This window comes from Thermobia domestica, chromosome 5, assembly GCF_964235325.1.
Source record: "Thermobia domestica chromosome 5, izTheDome1.hap1.1, whole genome shotgun sequence".
NCBI lineage: Eukaryota > Metazoa > Arthropoda > Insecta > Zygentoma > Lepismatidae > Thermobia > Thermobia domestica.
The window spans coordinates 150535469-150553172 of record NC_137458.1 but is presented as its reverse complement, the minus strand read 5'-3'; the positions used below and the strand labels follow the sequence as shown (position 1 = coordinate 150553172).

General features: G+C 36.3%; 1 protein-coding gene across 1 annotated transcript; it reads right to left on the bottom strand.

Annotated features, from left to right (window-relative positions):
* Positions 1-371: 371 nt before the first annotated feature.
* On the bottom strand, positions 372-17704 carry LOC145685281 (uncharacterized). The gene is made up of 2 exons (XM_081757650.1): positions 16307-17704; positions 372-1061 (listed from the first exon to the last, which is right to left on the bottom strand). Exons 1-2 carry the CDS (start codon positions 17702-17704, stop codon positions 372-374), a joined length of 2088 nt encoding a protein of 695 aa, XP_081613776.1.

The window sequence follows — 17704 nt, the reverse complement described above, 5'->3', positions numbered from 1 at the left end:
CAATCCTGGTTGAGAAAATCGACTCTGATGGTCAGATGTTGGTGAGAGAGGTCAGATGCTGGTAAGTCAGAGAGGTCAGATGCTGATGAGTCAGGCAGGCTGTTAGGAGGTGCAAAGTCTTCTTCCTTTGGTTCTTCCAACATACATTTACCTAGAATTGTTGTCCAATTCCTGAATAGCTTTTCTTTCTTTGCCATTCCACATTTCAGCAGTTTTATTCTTCTCAAATCAAAAACGATTAGCAAAGCAGTGTAATGACAGATGTCATCAGCGTCCCTTGTTATAGGATGAATCTTAATCCCCAACAAATGATTCGATACAGTCCATGCAAGGAAAGTAAATAGTTCAACTGGTCCATAATTAACAATAGCTCAGCCAATAACAAATCCATAGTCCAATGCCGTAGGAAGAGCTATTGTTCCACGCCAGTCGAGTTCAACGAGAGTAATGTCATTTCTGGATGAGTCAAATATAACATAAATCTGATCACAGAACACGTGAGGGAGTCCTTGATGGTCAAATTGACTAAAAGAGAAAGATGGCAAAACTAAGAGTTCCTCCATTGCATGCATCAATGTTTCTCCATGAATGGTCATCAGTTGGAAGGTTGAGGAGACTAAACTATATGAGAAAGACCATCTCATGTGTTCTAATATCCTTCGAAGTAGCCTCTTTCTTCTTTTTCTTATAAACAACTCTAATGAAAGCAATGCTAGGTTCTCTTCATCTTCATCCTTTGATCGGTTATGTGTTCTGTTTCGTCTAACCCAGAGAGCAAAGAGTCTTCTACGTCTCTTGCGAATCCACTTTCTACAACGTGAAACCAACTGCCGTAGAGTGAATTGCCTTCGCTGCTGAGTTACTGTAGAGCTGGGAAAGTGCGAATTCTCTTCTTCTAATCTGTGTAATGGATCTATATTGTAAAGCAGGCATCTCCAGTTCTTAAACAGTTTTTCCTTCTTAACCAAACGGCATTTAAGAAGTAGCTTTGATTTTAAGTCAGCAATAAGAATTGAAGCTGCATAATGGCAGATGTAATTATCTCTTGTAATTGGGTGGATCTTTAATGCCAAAAGATGGTCAAATACTGTCTACTCAACAAAAGTAAACAGCTCGACTGGTCCATAATTAACTATTACGCAGCTAACCACTAGTCCAAAGTTCAGAGCAGTGAGAAGAGCTGCTGTACCACGCCAATCTTTTAAATATATTTCGATACTGTTTGACGCAAAATTATGATATACTTCGAATTGGTTGCAAAAGACATACGGTAGCCCTTGGTCATCAAACTGCTCAGACGAGAAGGATGGTAAGACAGAAAACTTTCCCATTATCTTCAACATTGTTTCTCCTTTAATACTCATCAAGTGAAGGGCAGAGCATAAACCTCAATGTATAAGTGACCATCTCATGAATATTATCTTTTTCCATAATTTATTTTGTTTAACAGCCACCAGAAGATCATTTGGCGAGAAATCACACTGTACCTGGTTTGGCATCATTGCATTAGCTTTTAAATGCATGTGGAAGTCATCATTTGCTGTAGGTATAGCTGTTTCTCGTCTAGGAAAGATCCTTTGTAATTTCATTCAGAGCCATCGAGCACAACTAGACATCCAACATTGGCAAGAGGAATTCGGTACACCATATTCATTCCTTGGTCAGTTGAGGTTCCCCATATGAATCGTTGATTGATCAGAATTCAGACACCTTTGAGACTGTATGGTATGCAAACAAGTAGGCGCTGATGTATGGTGGACCAACAAGGTGTCAGGTAGTTGCCTCTCTAAATGATTTAGATGAGCTTGAAGTCATTAGTTTCCGCCTTTTTAAAGACAGTTCCACTGTTAAAGACTTCTTGCACGCATATGTTGCTTGAAAATTTTGATTCCTAAAACAATATCTGTTCATTGTTGTTTCTATTATATTAATTATTGTTGAAAATAATTTAAAAATTTATGAATTAATTTTTTACATTGTTTAAGTACATATTCAATTATTTTGATCGAGGATGTGAAGTATGCGACGAATATTTTTTGTTGTAATCTATTCTTAAACTACGTAGTACCTCAATACGTGCCAACTATTTAAACAGTGTAGACTATAAAGAATTAGATTTGTATGTCTGGAACAAAGACAACTTTAGCGAAACTATATCAACGCAGTGACGACGTAAGTTTTAACTTCTTTGGAGGGCCGGGCGAAGGAACAGACAATTTTCATGAGAACAGCTACTTTTTGCTTACCAAAATGGATAGTTTAAAATTACTTGGCCTACATTCCTATACAAAATGACTGGAGGATAAAACAGTATGAGTCTTCCTCTTCTGGTATCGTCATTGTATGCTCGTAATGTCAAAATCCAAGAGGAGAATTTGCAAAGAGACAAAACATAAATAATTAAACATTAAAACCAGTAAATCCTATTAACGTTATGAAAGGACTGAGAAGAAAAGAAGGAAATACTGCTGTACTTATTATGGTGATGTAAGGTAAACAGCCCAGTCATGGACATACATATATTCGCCACCAGTAATGGACACTTCGGCAGAAATGTATGAAAAATAAGACATTCACTAACGCGGGGAAGTTTGCATTGTGTTGAAAATTATGTATGTGATATACTGGTTCCACTCAAGATCGTTAGGCTGTCGTCCGCTAGATCTACGTACACTGCAGGTGTGGTAAAGTCGTGGTGTCGATTGCACGAACTTATTTTCACATTGTGTTAAGAAGTTAAAATATTAAATAATACTTTTGATAAAGTGGATACTTTCAAATATTTAGGATCAATATTAACAGACGAAAATCATATTCACGAAGAAATTAAATGTCGACTAAAAGCAGGGAATTCGTGTTACTATTTGGTTCAAAATCTCTTGTCGTCGCGAATTCTGTCGAGAAATTTGAAGCTTAAAATATATAAAACGGTAATCATGCCTGTTGTTTTGTATGGCTGCGAAACATGGTCACTTACTCTGAGGGAAGAACATAGACTGAAAGTATTTGAGAACAAGATCCTGAGACGAATATTCGGACCCAAGAGGAACGGGAATGGGGAATGGCGGAAACTTCATAACGAGGAACTACATAATTTATATGGTTTACCCAACATTGCTAGGGTCGTGAAGTCTAGGAGGCTTAGGTGGGCGGGTCATGTAGCTAGAATGGAAGAAAGTAGAAACGCTTTCAAAGTCTTAACAGGAAGACCAATCGGAAAACGACCATTAGGAAGACCTAGGCGCAGATGGGAGGACAATATTAAGATGGATCTCGCAGAGATTGGAATACAAAGTAGAAACTGGATGCAGTTAGCTAAGAATAGAAGTCAGTGGAGAGCTTTTGTGAATGCGGCATTGAACCTCCGGGTTTCATAGGCCATAGAGTTAGTTACTTAGTTAGTTAGTTTAGTTAGGAAGTTGAATAAGGTGAGGAATCACTAGGCAGCTCTACTATAGTAAAGCTATGAACAAATTGAAAGGTATGTGTTTTTCTACACACTAATATTGGTATAGTAAAGGTATAAGTGTGGCAAAAATATATATTAATAAACTTGGACCGTCAATATTGGGGGTGTCCATGACTGGTAAGATAAAGGTGCTATTTGCCAATGTTGGACACCCTCTGTCCATTACTGATAAAATTTCAAAATATCTCATTAACACAAATGTTCACTGCAAAAGTACCATGAAAGCTATATGAAGAAACTGGCTCAAAGAAACTGATAACATGTGATGTTTACCAGTAATGGACAGTGGGTGTTTATTACTGGTGTAGCTTAGCAACTTTGGTCCAATTACGAACACTTTCTGCACATTCCAGTTTCTATATAAGGGGTGATTCAAAATAACTAACGCTTGGGAATTGACTCTAAAGGTCAAAAGAGGACAAAACTATAACTGGCGTTGTTTCTTATGAGACCTCGTTCCGTTTACGGATAGGTCCTATACAACTTCTTGTCAATATCCCACACCATTTTTCGTTCCTCATGTTTAGGCACAGTTGACGAAAAGACGAAAATGCAATTAAAATGTAAACTCCTGAAGAGTCCCTACCAACGGCACGAAACCCCAAAGGAAAACATGTCAAATAAATGTTTGTCTCATGTCGAATAAATTGTATTTTAAGGAGCGACTTCAGAACAGCTGTAACAGTTTTTTGAATCTCAAATTCCACGAGAAACACTATTATTATTTAAACGTTTTTTGGAGGACATGCAATCATGGAATGGACCCAAAGAGGATATATCTCTGTTTTATCTTTGGAAGGAATTAAAGTCACAAAGCTTCAACGAGTCAGTGCAAACCAAAGATGTATCTCATATGAATGATGTTGCTAAACTTTTCCAAGAAATTCCTGCACCTTCCCATGGCAATATTTTGCCAAATCCAATACGAGCAGATTTGGAATTATCTTTCAAAAGTTGATCCCTAGTCAGACTGTAAATCCCGCAGCAGATGACGCGTCGAATAGTTTGTTCCTATTCTCTGAAAGAATGCCCATGACTGCTCAACATTCCTCTGCATTTGTAGAACAACCGGAAATCCAGACGTCTGTATGGCAGCTTTCTTGATGACGGAATTTCATACAGTGGACACCTCTTCTGAAACCACAGAAGCCAACAATTCAAAACCAACAGCAGTTGCTCCCTTATCAGTTGCGTCCCACAAGTCAGTATGGTGTGATCCAACAGCACCGACTTTCCAAAATTTATGTGGGGGCATATCAATGCAGGGTCGTATTAGTCTATGTGTTCCCAGGGAAGTCTCGATGTTTGATTTATTTTGGAACACTGTCATCATAAAGACCTGTGCTGTGATAAAGTAAAATATACCGGTACTATAAGGATAAGTTGGGGCTCACCTAGCTCAGTTGTTAACAAGGCTGACTTAAACACAAGAGAAACGAGTTCAAACCCGGATCAAAACTAGAGATCTTCTGAGTGCTCCGCACCCACAAGATTATTTGTGTGGGTGCCGGAGCTCCGGAGCACCAACTTGTTGGTGCGCATAGTGTGATCCTGATGTTCCAGCTGCTTTCAAAAGTGCTATTTCTTGGCCCGAGGACAAACCGAAGTTGTCCAAAAAAGAAAAAAAAGAAAAAAGAAAAAGAAAGAAAGAAAGAAAAAGAAACGGATTCCTGCAGTTGTTATATCTGAACAATACTCACTCGAAACTTAAAGCCAGAGTTCAGCAGGAGAAGTTACAGAGAAAACGTGTGATGAAGTTGAAGAGAGGAGAAAAGCGACGCGCAGAACAAATAAAAATGCAACGTAGAAACAGAACTCCAAACAGAGTAGAAAAAAATCCTTAAAGAAGTTTTCTCTTGTGCTTGTATCGGAAAATGGTACCGGTAGCTTTCAGGATAGCCTTTTGCTTTATTATTCTTTATTTTTTCAATAATAAAAGTGGTATTTGTTTTCATCAGTTGTGCCCAAACGCATGCAATTTCTTATGAACATTGGCTTCTTTTCATTTCGTTTTCACACAAGTACTGGTTTTGCTTAACATTTTTCATGTGCAAAATAAATAAATATCCTACGCACAAATGCTGGTTACATATTAATTTACATCTCAATAGGATAGACCTCAAAATTTGCTGATTTCTCTTGTATGTCCGTCACTGGGTGTCCATAACTGGGACATCCACTTTTTTTAAATCTCCATTACTGATTATAAAAATAGGGTTACTAGAACAACTCAAATAGTACATTCTACTCGTTTTCTATGGTAATGACTATGATTTAATAGACGAAACAACAAGATTACTACAATTCTCTTCCATCTGCAACATATTTTGTCAAAAGTTATCTTAATAGTGTCCATGACTGGGGTGTTTACCTTAAGTTTTCGCTTCCTCTCTCTCTCTCTGTCTGTTTATTTGCCTCTCTCTCTCTCTCTCTCTCTCTCTCTTTCCTGATAGACTACTTAAGCCTTATATATAAACATTGGTCTTAAAGACCTCTGGCAAGAAACTTTTTCCCTTCATTTCAGGGAGACAATTTTTAAAATGACAACTTACACATATGTAGTACACAGTGGCGTATTTACGATTTTGTTTCGGGAGGGGCTTTGCTAACTTTCGGGGGGGGGCGGCTTTGCCTGGAAATGTGAAAATTCTGCAAGATATTTCATTTACTTTACTATACTAAGTAAGATTTCGGGAGGGGCTTAAGCCCGGAAGCCACCCCCTAAATACGCCACTGGTAGTACATATTATGTACACCTATGATAACCTCGATTACATTGTTTATTTCAAACACTTCGATAATCCTGAACTTTTCAAAATATTCAAACGATTTGATAAATTGCGATCATACTAATATCTTACAGTATTTGCTGCTTTCAAACGATCCGAGACTCACGAACAGTTCGAGTGTTACACTCGGTGAATGTTTCTAATATTTCGAATACTTCGACTGCTTCGAACACTTCGAGTGTCTCGAACATTTCGACAGTCTTGAAAGTACGTAATTAAATAAAATTATCGGTGAAACGCTATCGAAGTTCTTTATCGGCGAAACGGTTTTGAGATTTTATCGAATTGTTATCGATTACTTGATTATCAGAAGCGTCCTAGCTGACAGTCTCTACGTAAGAACGACTGTCTGTCTTATCCGATCCATACTCGACTAACTCTAGCCACTGGTCTAGAATCTACGAAAGACTGAAACTGAAATTCTAAAATCGTCCGACAGCTAAATCCAACTCTCTAACTAACTGACTTCCTGCTTCCGGGTTGTGAGGGTTTTCAAAGACCCAATTTCCTTCAGGCGCTGCTGACAAAATGAGAGTCGTAACGACAGACGTTTGACGTAAGGAGGTTAGATAACACAGGTCTGCAAAACTAAAACAATGCTAAGCTGTTTCGGTTTAGTTAACTGAATCGTATGTGTTGGGGTACGCTGAATCGAGGAATGACAACTGTTTTGTCCTGGGACGTCTGGGTTTCAAACAAACATGTGATCATTGTTGAACAAAAATATGAACACAAACATGCGATTTACAGAAACACCACCATTAACAGCGTAACACAAGTTAATGTACAGAAACACGCACACACATGAAGACAAAAAGTAATACCACCCTCAATCAGATTGCTTGTGAAATAGTCTTTTTTTAAAAGTCAAACTTCGTTTGAAGCTTGTCCTTTTGTAGGTAGCTGCCGGGAGATCCCTAAACAACATCCAGCAGTAGTCTGCCATCATCGTAACATTCCAGTTCCCCTGATACCGTCGTTCCATTTCTTTGATATCTTGGAAATGCTCCCCCTGCTCTTCGATCACTGCTCCCACATTGTCAGGAAAGTATTCAAGGTGGGAATTGAGAAAATGAACTTTTAAGCTCATGTCACAACCAAGCTTTCGGAACGCTTGCAGCATTTTCCCACCATTTCTTTGTACTGTGGGACCTTTCGATTTCCCAATAACATTTTGATGACCACAGTAAAGGCATCCCAAGCCTCTTTTCGAGTTGGAGTGATTGAGCTGATAAAGTCTTTGTCGGATATGAGTTTTCAATATCAGGATCAACAAAAACCCGCGTACTCGTAGTATTTGAGCAACAAACAGTGTAGCCAGAACTACTTACCAACATTTTACAAATCTAAGAAGTAATCTTAGATTAAATTTACTAGAATTTAGAATTAACCTTAGATTTAATCTTACTAAATTCGTTTTATGAACAGATTTATTGTTTTTGGTTTTTCTTTGTAATCTCATTCTCTCATTCATGACACATTACGATATGTGTCAGTAATCCCCATCTAGACCAATATACATGTATTTTCATGTTTCGAGGAGCACAAATACATTTAATCTTCCATGCTCATTTTTATTTTCGTGTGATGTATTTGCAATCTAGTGATTTCCAGCTACCTGTTTGACCACGTTACATTTTAATTGTGTAAAAACTTGACGTCCCAGGAAGAAACGGGGATCATTTTCGACATCGGTGCACCCAGAAGTGTAAAAATCAGCTAAACTTATGCAAACAACTTTCTGGTTGCAGACCTGTGCAATCGGGAAAAGGAACACTCTCAGCTTTATTACATAAAATATACATTGACAGAATTACTTACAAAACACGAACAACACACAATTTCAATTCTGCAAGAAAATCATCAGACTGCGGAAGAAAGCATAACCTGAATTCTTAGTCAAGAATAAATCCATAACGGGTAGATGGAGAGGTTATTTGCAGAGAAAATAGCATAATTTAAGTAAATAATGGAAGAGTTCTTAATTGGTTTGAATCAAATGGAGAAATGTATAAATACTGTAACAATAATCTCAAAACTTCCTCAGTCGGATTTCATTATAAGTACTTTCTGTTCAAATAAGTATAATTTAATTCATAGGATATATGCTATTTCCTTCAGTGGATGTAATCTAAATTGTTGAGTGTGTCACTTGAAACACGTGCACAGATAAGACGCTAAACGTGCGAAGCAAAAATTGAACTTGATAACCATGTTTAAACACATGTTTATGCTGGTAACCATGTTGAAACACATGTTTTATGCATTACAGTGGTAATTAACAAACTAGTGTTTTCCGATGACTACAGCAACTCAAAATTAAAAACAAATTAACAACACTTTAGATCATTAGTTTCCATTCATTTTAAACTGACAACATACTTTACGTTACCCCTGCGGCAACACGACACACTTGTTTGATTTATTAATAGTAATTACATCAATTATCTTTAATAATAATTGTCAAGGGGGCGTGACAAGGGGCCAGAATGATCGATATTAGTGTCATATTCATAGTTTTTGGGTCGATCAAATGATTATTAACACTCCTGATCCTGCTCAACTTTAGCCTTCACAGCCATGGAAGATATCCATCAAGAGGGAAAAGTTCCATGAATATTTTCTTTTGTCATACAATGCTAGCTGCAATATCTAGACAGGATGAACAATTTCTTTTAAACCAATTGTGATCTAACTTGCACTCTACTTGCTGTCTCCTATCTGACTTTTTCAGTGACAGATGTTTTTAGTAGGCATCTATATTAAATCGATTTCAGAAAGTAGAACCTCGCTAAATTCAATTGAATTCGATTCATAGCAGTTCGATCAGTTGAAATTCTGCTTACATAGTCGACTGAGATGAAGATGGTTCCGTCCACAAATCTATTAAGTGGAAAGACTCCTTAACGAAAGATCAATTTTAAGTTTGATTTTATTTAATTTCAAGGGTTATATTCAATAATACCACAGTTTAATAATGTTTTGTTTATTTTAACCATAAGTTTAAAATATTTAATTTATATATTTTCAAGATGAAGAAGGAAATGCTTGTAAATTTCAGCATATGTTAACTGCAAGATAGAAGAAAACATAAAAAACAAGATAACATTTATCCTACGTGTAGATTTAAAATATACATAATTGATGTTGCATTTACAGCAACAAATCTTGCACCACAAGTTTTTTGTGGTTAACATAATTGCTGATTGTTGGTTTTATTCCGTGCATGAATGTAATACAGAACATGAAAGATGATGAATACTTCCATTTTTAAAATTTTCAATCTACAGCCACTATCATGGATTAGAATATATCATTTGCTTGTGATACTCTATCATTTTGGGTCTCATTCAGTAACAGTATGCGTCAACGCAACGCAACAATTGCGTTTTTGTTTGTGAAACTCGGAATAGCATTTTTAATTGCTTGTTACATATTTCGTGTTGCTTTGCGATTCTCAAAACTCCGAAAGACTATTACGGAGTAAACCCCAGAAACTGATTTTAGAAGATCTGAAAAGAAAAGGAAATTGGACATCAGTTTGTATCAAAATGTTAATTAATTTGTCAACTCTTGAAATCGGTTGTAAAAAATAGAAATCTCAATCTCCTTAAATCAATCGAAGCAATCTACAGAAAAGTGTCATAATTCGAGGCCTATGTTTAGCAGAAGGGGTCCACCTCTTTTCTCTAAAAAAAATGTTACAATTTTGGTAATTTCTGTTCACATTCGGTTAGTTTATGGTAGAGTTGGTTAGTTTAAGTTGGTTAGGCTAGTTTAGGTTACGTTAGGTTAGTTCAGTTTATGTTATATTAGTGTAGGAGTCCCGCATAATTTTCCAAAAAATGATAGAATTTCGCTTATTTGTACTAATATTACGTTAGTTTAGTTAGTTCAGGTTAGCTTACGTTAGTTTGTTATGTTAGGTTAGATTTGGTTACGTTATGTTACGTCTAAGTACTTACATCACTCATTTCTCCTGTAAATTTTGTGTTTTTTACGTGCTTGCATTATTCATTTCTCCTGTAAATTTTGTGTTTTATACGTGCTTTTGGACCCCTTGCATTAAACATACTCCTAATTCTATATTTATTATGAAAGTTTAGTGTACTTACACGCTACAAAGATTGAGAATGAAATAAACGTAGTATTCGGAATTTCCATCATCGAAGCAATTACGTACACTTTAGCAAGCAACGAATCTTCAAATAAGTCAGACGCCCTATTTCTCTGTAAGTTTTCATGCTATGTTTGAATTAACTAAGACATTAAGTTTTTTTTTCCTCTGCGTATTGTTTATTTTGAAATGGAGGTAAAATACAATAGAATGAGAGATTAATTGGCTTCGAACCAGATTCATTCCTTCCTGGTTTCATATTTCATCCGACGATGTAATTGCTAATCGAAGTACTGTGCATAATACAATTAAGCCTAATGCCAAGAATTGTAGTTACGATATTACAATAAATTATATCAATGTTATATAGTACGTTTGTTACGCACCTAAATAAATATGCTTAGTAAGTTGAAAGCAAAATATACATTGATATGTCAAATATTCATTATGCGTAAACTTCTTGGCGTTGGGACAGAAAACTCGCCAATAACATGTTGGAAAGTTACTAAAGTATTATATATACGAATACATTATCTAATATAAAGTTCAACCATGGAACTGGATTTGGTTGTGAACCGTGAAATTTTAAATAGTTGAATATTATGAAAGAACATACAGAATAATACATAGGTAATTTGCGTTATTTTGGTGAACCAACTTTCTTTACTAGCGTTTGTTTTACTCTTCAAGCTGTAACATGTTTCTTATATCTAGTCAGGCCCGTAGTCAAGGGGGGGCTAGGGCGGGCTCAGCCCCCCCTAAATTTTTTGCAGCCCCCTACTAAAGTCATAGTTCGAATTAACGGGGGATGCCGGGGAAATTCCCCTTCGGTAAAAATGTATGTCCGGCTCGTATCACAGAAGTAATATAACATCCATTTCTGGGATAAATTTTCGCCTTCTACATTTACCGCAACAATACATAAACATAACCCTCTCGTTCGAAAGTTTAATTCGAACCCTGACTGAAATGTTGGAAGAAATTGTATTTCCAAATGTACTTTAGAGTGCTAAATTAAAATTTACTTTTATTATCCTCATTTAAAGTATTGGCCTATTTATGCGCTACGCTTCTTTGAATTATTATATTTCTTTGAGCGTGAGACTGGTTTATTTATCTTTTTTTTAATGCTTCGTGTGTGGAGAGAGAGGGGGGAATTTTGACTACGTTTTATGTCACGTGATACGGAGTAAGAAAAGTTCCCTTTTCTGAATTGTGTTTACTCTTGTTGTGTTGTTGAACATAATTGTAATTGAAAGTTGATCTATACAGGTTTCTGAAGATGCACCGAAGTTGACTTGAAGAATGAGAATTGTAGTGTATCAGCAACTTGACTATTTGTTAAATAACTTGGAATAGATAAATAATACTTTTAATATATCTTTAAAGTAAAGATAAGTTCGATTCACTTAATCTTTCTCGGGGATGAATTATTAGATACTTTATTAAAATAATTTAATAATTGTTGCCAATCTTTGGTGCCAGAATCAAATGTTCACGCAGATAATCAGACGTAAATCTAATCATCCATAGTTACTATTTTGTGAAAGAATACCTTGCAATCTTCTGGTATGTAAACAAAAAATGTAGCAAACTAAACGGAAGTAGTAGTTGCACTTATAGGAAAAACAGAATTTTCAATTAAAAATTGAACCTTATTGGATGATAATATGTATAATGCTTTATAAATTTGAAATTTGACCTTTGACTTAAAACAGGGTGCGTTGGGGAGTTTAGCGTCCCTCTTCAGCAGGGAGGCTATGTAGACACGGGACCTATAGCTTAAAGTAACATCCAAATCACTATCGGTTTGAATCCGAGGACTCCCAGTACGGTTTGAACCCGAAACCGGACGCGCCAAAGGCGAGCGCTGTACCCATGAGGCTACGGGGTAGCCCACAAAAGTAACAATTTGCTAATGTAGTTTCATTTTGAAGAAGAGATATCTTCAATAGAAATAAGTAAATAGCTGTTTAAATCATTAGTTCTTAACTTAAACTTTTTTTAGTACCTACGAAAGCAACTGATGTCGAATTCTTATTTGTACAATGTAAAGAAGAATTTCATGTATACTTAGATATGAATTGTACTATACAAAGAAAATTTAATGAATTGTTACTTCTCTTGTCAATTTCGTTTCGAGAAAGAAGGTAACTGCGCTAGAACAGGGAACTTTTTTGGAGTTATTTCTTATTTGAATGCTCGAGTACCAAAACATAACATATTATTTTTACTTAAACATGACTTTAGTAGCAATCGTCCTAAATGATTGTCGATAGTATGTTCCAAAGAGTCTAGAGCAGTGGTTTTTAAACTGGAGTCCGCGGACACCGGGGGTCCGCGTGACCTGGCTACGGGGTCCGCGACGTCTAAAAATTGAAACGTGTTATGATAAAATGGAACTCACAGCTGTTATGCAAAATGTATTTTTTCAGTTACTAAAAAGACAGCAATTAGAAATTATACCTACGTTTGTAAATTTGAATATTTTCTTTTCTAAATTTCTGCCCTGAAGCCTGTCAACCGTTATGTAGGACTACTTCAGGTGAGAGGAATTCCTTCTTTGTTAGGGCATTTTCTCAGAAGGAGTTGTACATTAACTGCACCGTGCCGATCTTGTTTTGTTGAGTTACAACAATGGCATCACCAGAGATCTCGATCTGGACACAATTGTTCTAAGATTGGCAGCATCCAAAACAAGGAGACTTATACTGTGATTGTGTTGTTAGTGATTATTCAAATGTTCAACTTGTTTCTACTATACTGTGCCAACATGAGGAGTGTATATATGCGTGTTGTGTTTGTGTTTCTTAATCTTATAAAATTTATAAATTTGTAGATAGCAAAAACCCATAAACATATCATTATTACTTTCGAACATCACCATAAAAAACTGATCAAAAAATGTTTAGAAGTACAAGTGTAAAATAAAGCCCGTAATATTTGAAGGAATGTAAAGTTTCGTATCTAAGGACACGTAAATAATAATACAGGTAAGATGTTAATTTCATTTTTCCAATATGCATATATTTGTTTAAGCCACATGTATTTCAAAATATTGATTTAAGATTTTGAGACCCTCCTCTGTAGAATCTCTTTGAAGATAGTATTAAATCTCATTACTTTCTAGATGTTTTCGAGTTTCACAAATATTTTTTCAGTCCATCAAAAATTTAAAAACGTATTTCCTGTACTAATTCTTTGGAAATTTTAATTATTGGTTCGTTCGGCCAACTATTTTTTTTTAAATATTTTTTTTTATTTCCTTGAAGATGAGAAAACGGAAGAAATATTTTGTTGCCATAACAAATAAATAAAAAGGAAACACATAGTATTCTAGCTTTCAGGTACAATTGTACTAATGCTATAGAGGAAAATTTTAATAGTAATTCCTTCAGGCTGTAGTTTTAGTTTTAAGAGCATAAGAAATTATTCATCATCACACACAGAGACAGACATTATATATATATATATATATATATATATATATATATATATATATATATATATATATATATATATATATATATATATATATATATATATATATATATATATATATCTGTGTGTGTGCCCACCCTAATTTACATTTAGCCCCCCCTAAATTTCGAGGCTGGCTACGGGCCTGTATCTAGTCTCTAAAGCCAAGTCAACTAACACATAATATAATGTATGCTACTCAACAATACTAAGCCCATAAAGTAATAATCTATCTATTAAAATGCTGGCAATGTTCTAGAACACAGGTCCCCCTTACCGTATAATTGTAATAAAGACAGTAAACAACGTGTACTACGGGGCTCTAACCCGCTATCACTCGCTGACGCTCGCTTGGCATTACTACGTGATTTAAATTTTAAACTTTGGTACGAAAGGAACCAATCTAGCTACTAACGTACATAGGGGGACCTGTGTTCTAGAACCTTCCCTACAATGCTACACTAGCAATTCAAAGCGATTTTTTTTTTTTTTTTTTTTTTAGAGTGGTGGGTAGTAACAGTACTTTACTTATTGTTTTGGAAGGTGATGGACATCAATTTAAGTACAACATTTGTTAATTGGTAAAGAACTTGGAATCAATGGGTGTAAAGAAACGGCCACTAGAGGGTTTCGCCCTCTCTCTTGGCCAGGGGTGTGGGAGCATCAATTATTCTTTATTAAACTCATAGTTGGGTAAGGAGCTGTGAAACAATCATTGTTATTATACACTAACAAAAAATCAAAAAATAAAGATATTAAACAACAATAACATTAATAATATATCAATAATACCAAACTAGTAATGAAAGGTGCACATAGAAAAAGATAACAAAAGGTGCGGAAAAAAAACTGAAACTAATGAATAACGTAGAAAATGCATAAATGGATAAATGATGATGAGTGAGGTGCTCGTAACGCCACAACACAACATATAGATGTTAGTACAAACAAATGCAGATTAATCTTCTGTCCTGGGGCGTCTCAGGACTGATGAGAAACATGGGGTAAGCCCAGATTAGTGTTGTAGAGAGACAAGTGCTATGATGGAAAAAGATGCGGGAGATGCTGACGGATGAATTGATGACGGAAAAAGATGGCATGATGGTGATCTGCTGGAAGGGTGCGGATGTATATGGAAAGCAAAACGCTGAGTGGTGTATAGCAGTACTTAGATGGAGATTCTTGTTGTAAATCAGTAAATATGGTGTCAAGAAAGATATCTTTACGATCATGGAGACTGGTAGCTATGAACTTATGACGCAATTGTGCTATGTGTTGAACAAGCGGAGGAAAGGTAATTTTTTCATACAAGTCAGTATTATGATACGGAAGTTTGATCCTAAATGCAAGACGAATGGCATGTCTCTCTAGAATTTCAAGCCTATTGTAAAATTTCGGAGGCGCTGAACACCAGGCTATGTGTCCAAATGTAAGTATACTCCGCATAAATGCTTTGTATGTGTTAAGCAATAATTTGGAATTTAGACCCCAGGTCTGGCCAACCAGACGACGAAGAAGTTGTAAACGGTTCTTTGCTTTGATAGCAAGTTTCTGAAGGTGGGGTGTCCATCGCAACTTATTGTCAAAAATGATTCCTAAGTATGTGACAGTTTTTGCTGGCTGAAGAAAGTGATCTCCCACACGTATTTGTAATAAATTTGGATTTCTTCTAACTTTGCTGCGGCATTTAGGAGGTAAAATAACAAGTGATTGTGTTTTGTCTTCATTAACTGAAAGTCTCCATTTACTACACCAATTCAGAAAGCTAGTAATCGTTGTCTGTAAGTTTGTATTAATCTGCTGTATTGTGTTTCCCAGTGTAAGAAAAGCTGTATCATCAGCATATTGAAAGAGATAAGTGTTCGGTGATGGAGATGGTAAATCGGAAGCATAGAGTATGTACAAAAGAGGAGATAGACTAGAGCCTTGCGGTACTCCTGTGTATGGGAAGACTGGATGTGATAATGAGTTGTTTATGCTGACATAGGCTATTCGGTTGAGTAGAAAAGAAAATATGACTCGGAGGTATGTAACAGGAAGACCCAGTTTAAGAAGTTTATAAAATAATCCATAATGCCAAATCCGATCAAAAGCTTTTTCCAGATCCATTAAAACGAGACATGACGGAAGAGACTTATTATAATGATTGGTAATAATGGTAGTTAGACGAAGTAGTTGATCATTTATGCTATAATGAGGTCGAAATCCAGTTTGATGGAGAGGTAGAAGTTGTAAATCCATAATGTATGGGTGTAAACGAGATACGAGTATTTTTTCAAAGACTTTACCTAACGTGGAAGTTAACTGGATTGGACGATAGGACTGTACGGAATGCGATGGTTTGTTGGGTTTCAGAAACATACAGACTTTAGATACCTTCCACTCAAGAGGATAGAAACCAGTTCTAAGCATAAATGTATATATCGATGCTAGAAATATGAAAAAATTGACCGAACATTCCTTAAGTAATCTGTAAGTTATTTGGTCAAAGCCTGGGGCAGTACTACGTTTCCGCTTGATGATGGACTGTATCTCCGCGAAGGTGATTTCACGAGTCAAAGGATTATCCGCTTCCAAAGTGTGCTGGATGGAAGGTTGAAGTAATTGTGCAATTGCCTCTTCAGAAACTCTAGGGCTGAATTGATGTGTGCAAGGCGAAGGTGTAAATACTGACTGAAGATGGGTGGCTAAAGCGTCTGCTTTATCTTTATCTGTATCTAAAGATTGATTATCCTGTATGAGAGGATAAGATGAACTAACTGTCTGTCCAGTTAGAAGATGAAATTTCTTCCAGTATTTAGTGGGATGTGACTCTGTATTCAATTCATTGCATGCTTTGCTCCAGGTAAGTCGTTTATGAGCAACAATATAGTTATGAACTGTCCTTTGCCATCGTCTTGCTTGAGTCAAATACTCTGGATTCCGTGTTTGTTCGTATTTTCGAAAGTAAGTGCGAGACTTTTTGACGAGAGCCAAGTACTGCGGAGGTAGCATAGGTTGGTATGTTTTGCCTCGATATGTAGGTATGTTTTTGTTGGCGCTGCTGGTGATAGCTGTGCTAATGCTATGGACGGTATTATTAAGGTCGGTCTCTGATGTCGGTGGTACAAAGGAGGCAAGAGCAATATCTATATCAGTACGAAACTGATCCCAGTTCGCCTTGTCGTATAACATGATAGTTCTCATAGTTAATTCAGATAGTTGTTGTCTCTGATGGTTGATAACGACTTTCACCGGAAGATGGTCGCTGCCGATACAATCTAGTACATGTATGTTGCATTTATCGACCATAGAGGCAGTGCTAATAACAACATCGGGTGTAGTCTGACTGCTTGGTCGTGTATGTTTGGGCAATTGATGGACATGCCCATTTAAATTAAGAGTGACATGATCGAAAAACTCATCTTTATCACGGGCAGAGCGACTGTGAATATTAACGTCGGCTAATATAACAAGATGTTTAAAGTGATGAAACAAATAGGTGAAGAAGGCAAGAGGAATGATATGACCTGGTCGAACGTATATTGTAGCTACTGTTAATATAAGCTGCGGAACGTAAACTGTTGTCACTAGGTGTTCCGGTAACTGCATATGCTGCGGAACAGAGTTGCATCTATAAGTGAGTTTATTACGAACTCCAATTGCAACGCCACCTTGGGCTCGTACGTTATTGTCTGCGTAATCGCAGCGAAGAAATTGATATCGAGGAAATCGGACATAAGTAGCAGGTTTGAGTGCAGTCTCATTTAGTACAAATAAATCGATATTTTCCTCCAACAGTAACTGCTCAAATAATATTCGATGTTGCGCTAAAGAACGAATGTTCAGAAAAAGAAGTGTAAGAGCCAT

Excerpts from the sequence above, each read along its gene's own strand:
- LOC145685281 (XM_081757650.1), bottom strand. The coding sequence starts at position 17,704 with ATGGCTCTTACACTTCTTTTTCTGAACATTCGTTCTTTAGCGCAACAT. Across the intron at positions 1,062-16,306 it reads GATTACTTAAGGAATGTTCG|ATCCACCCAATTACAAGAGA; the intron begins GTCAATTTTTTC and ends TTGGCATTAAAG.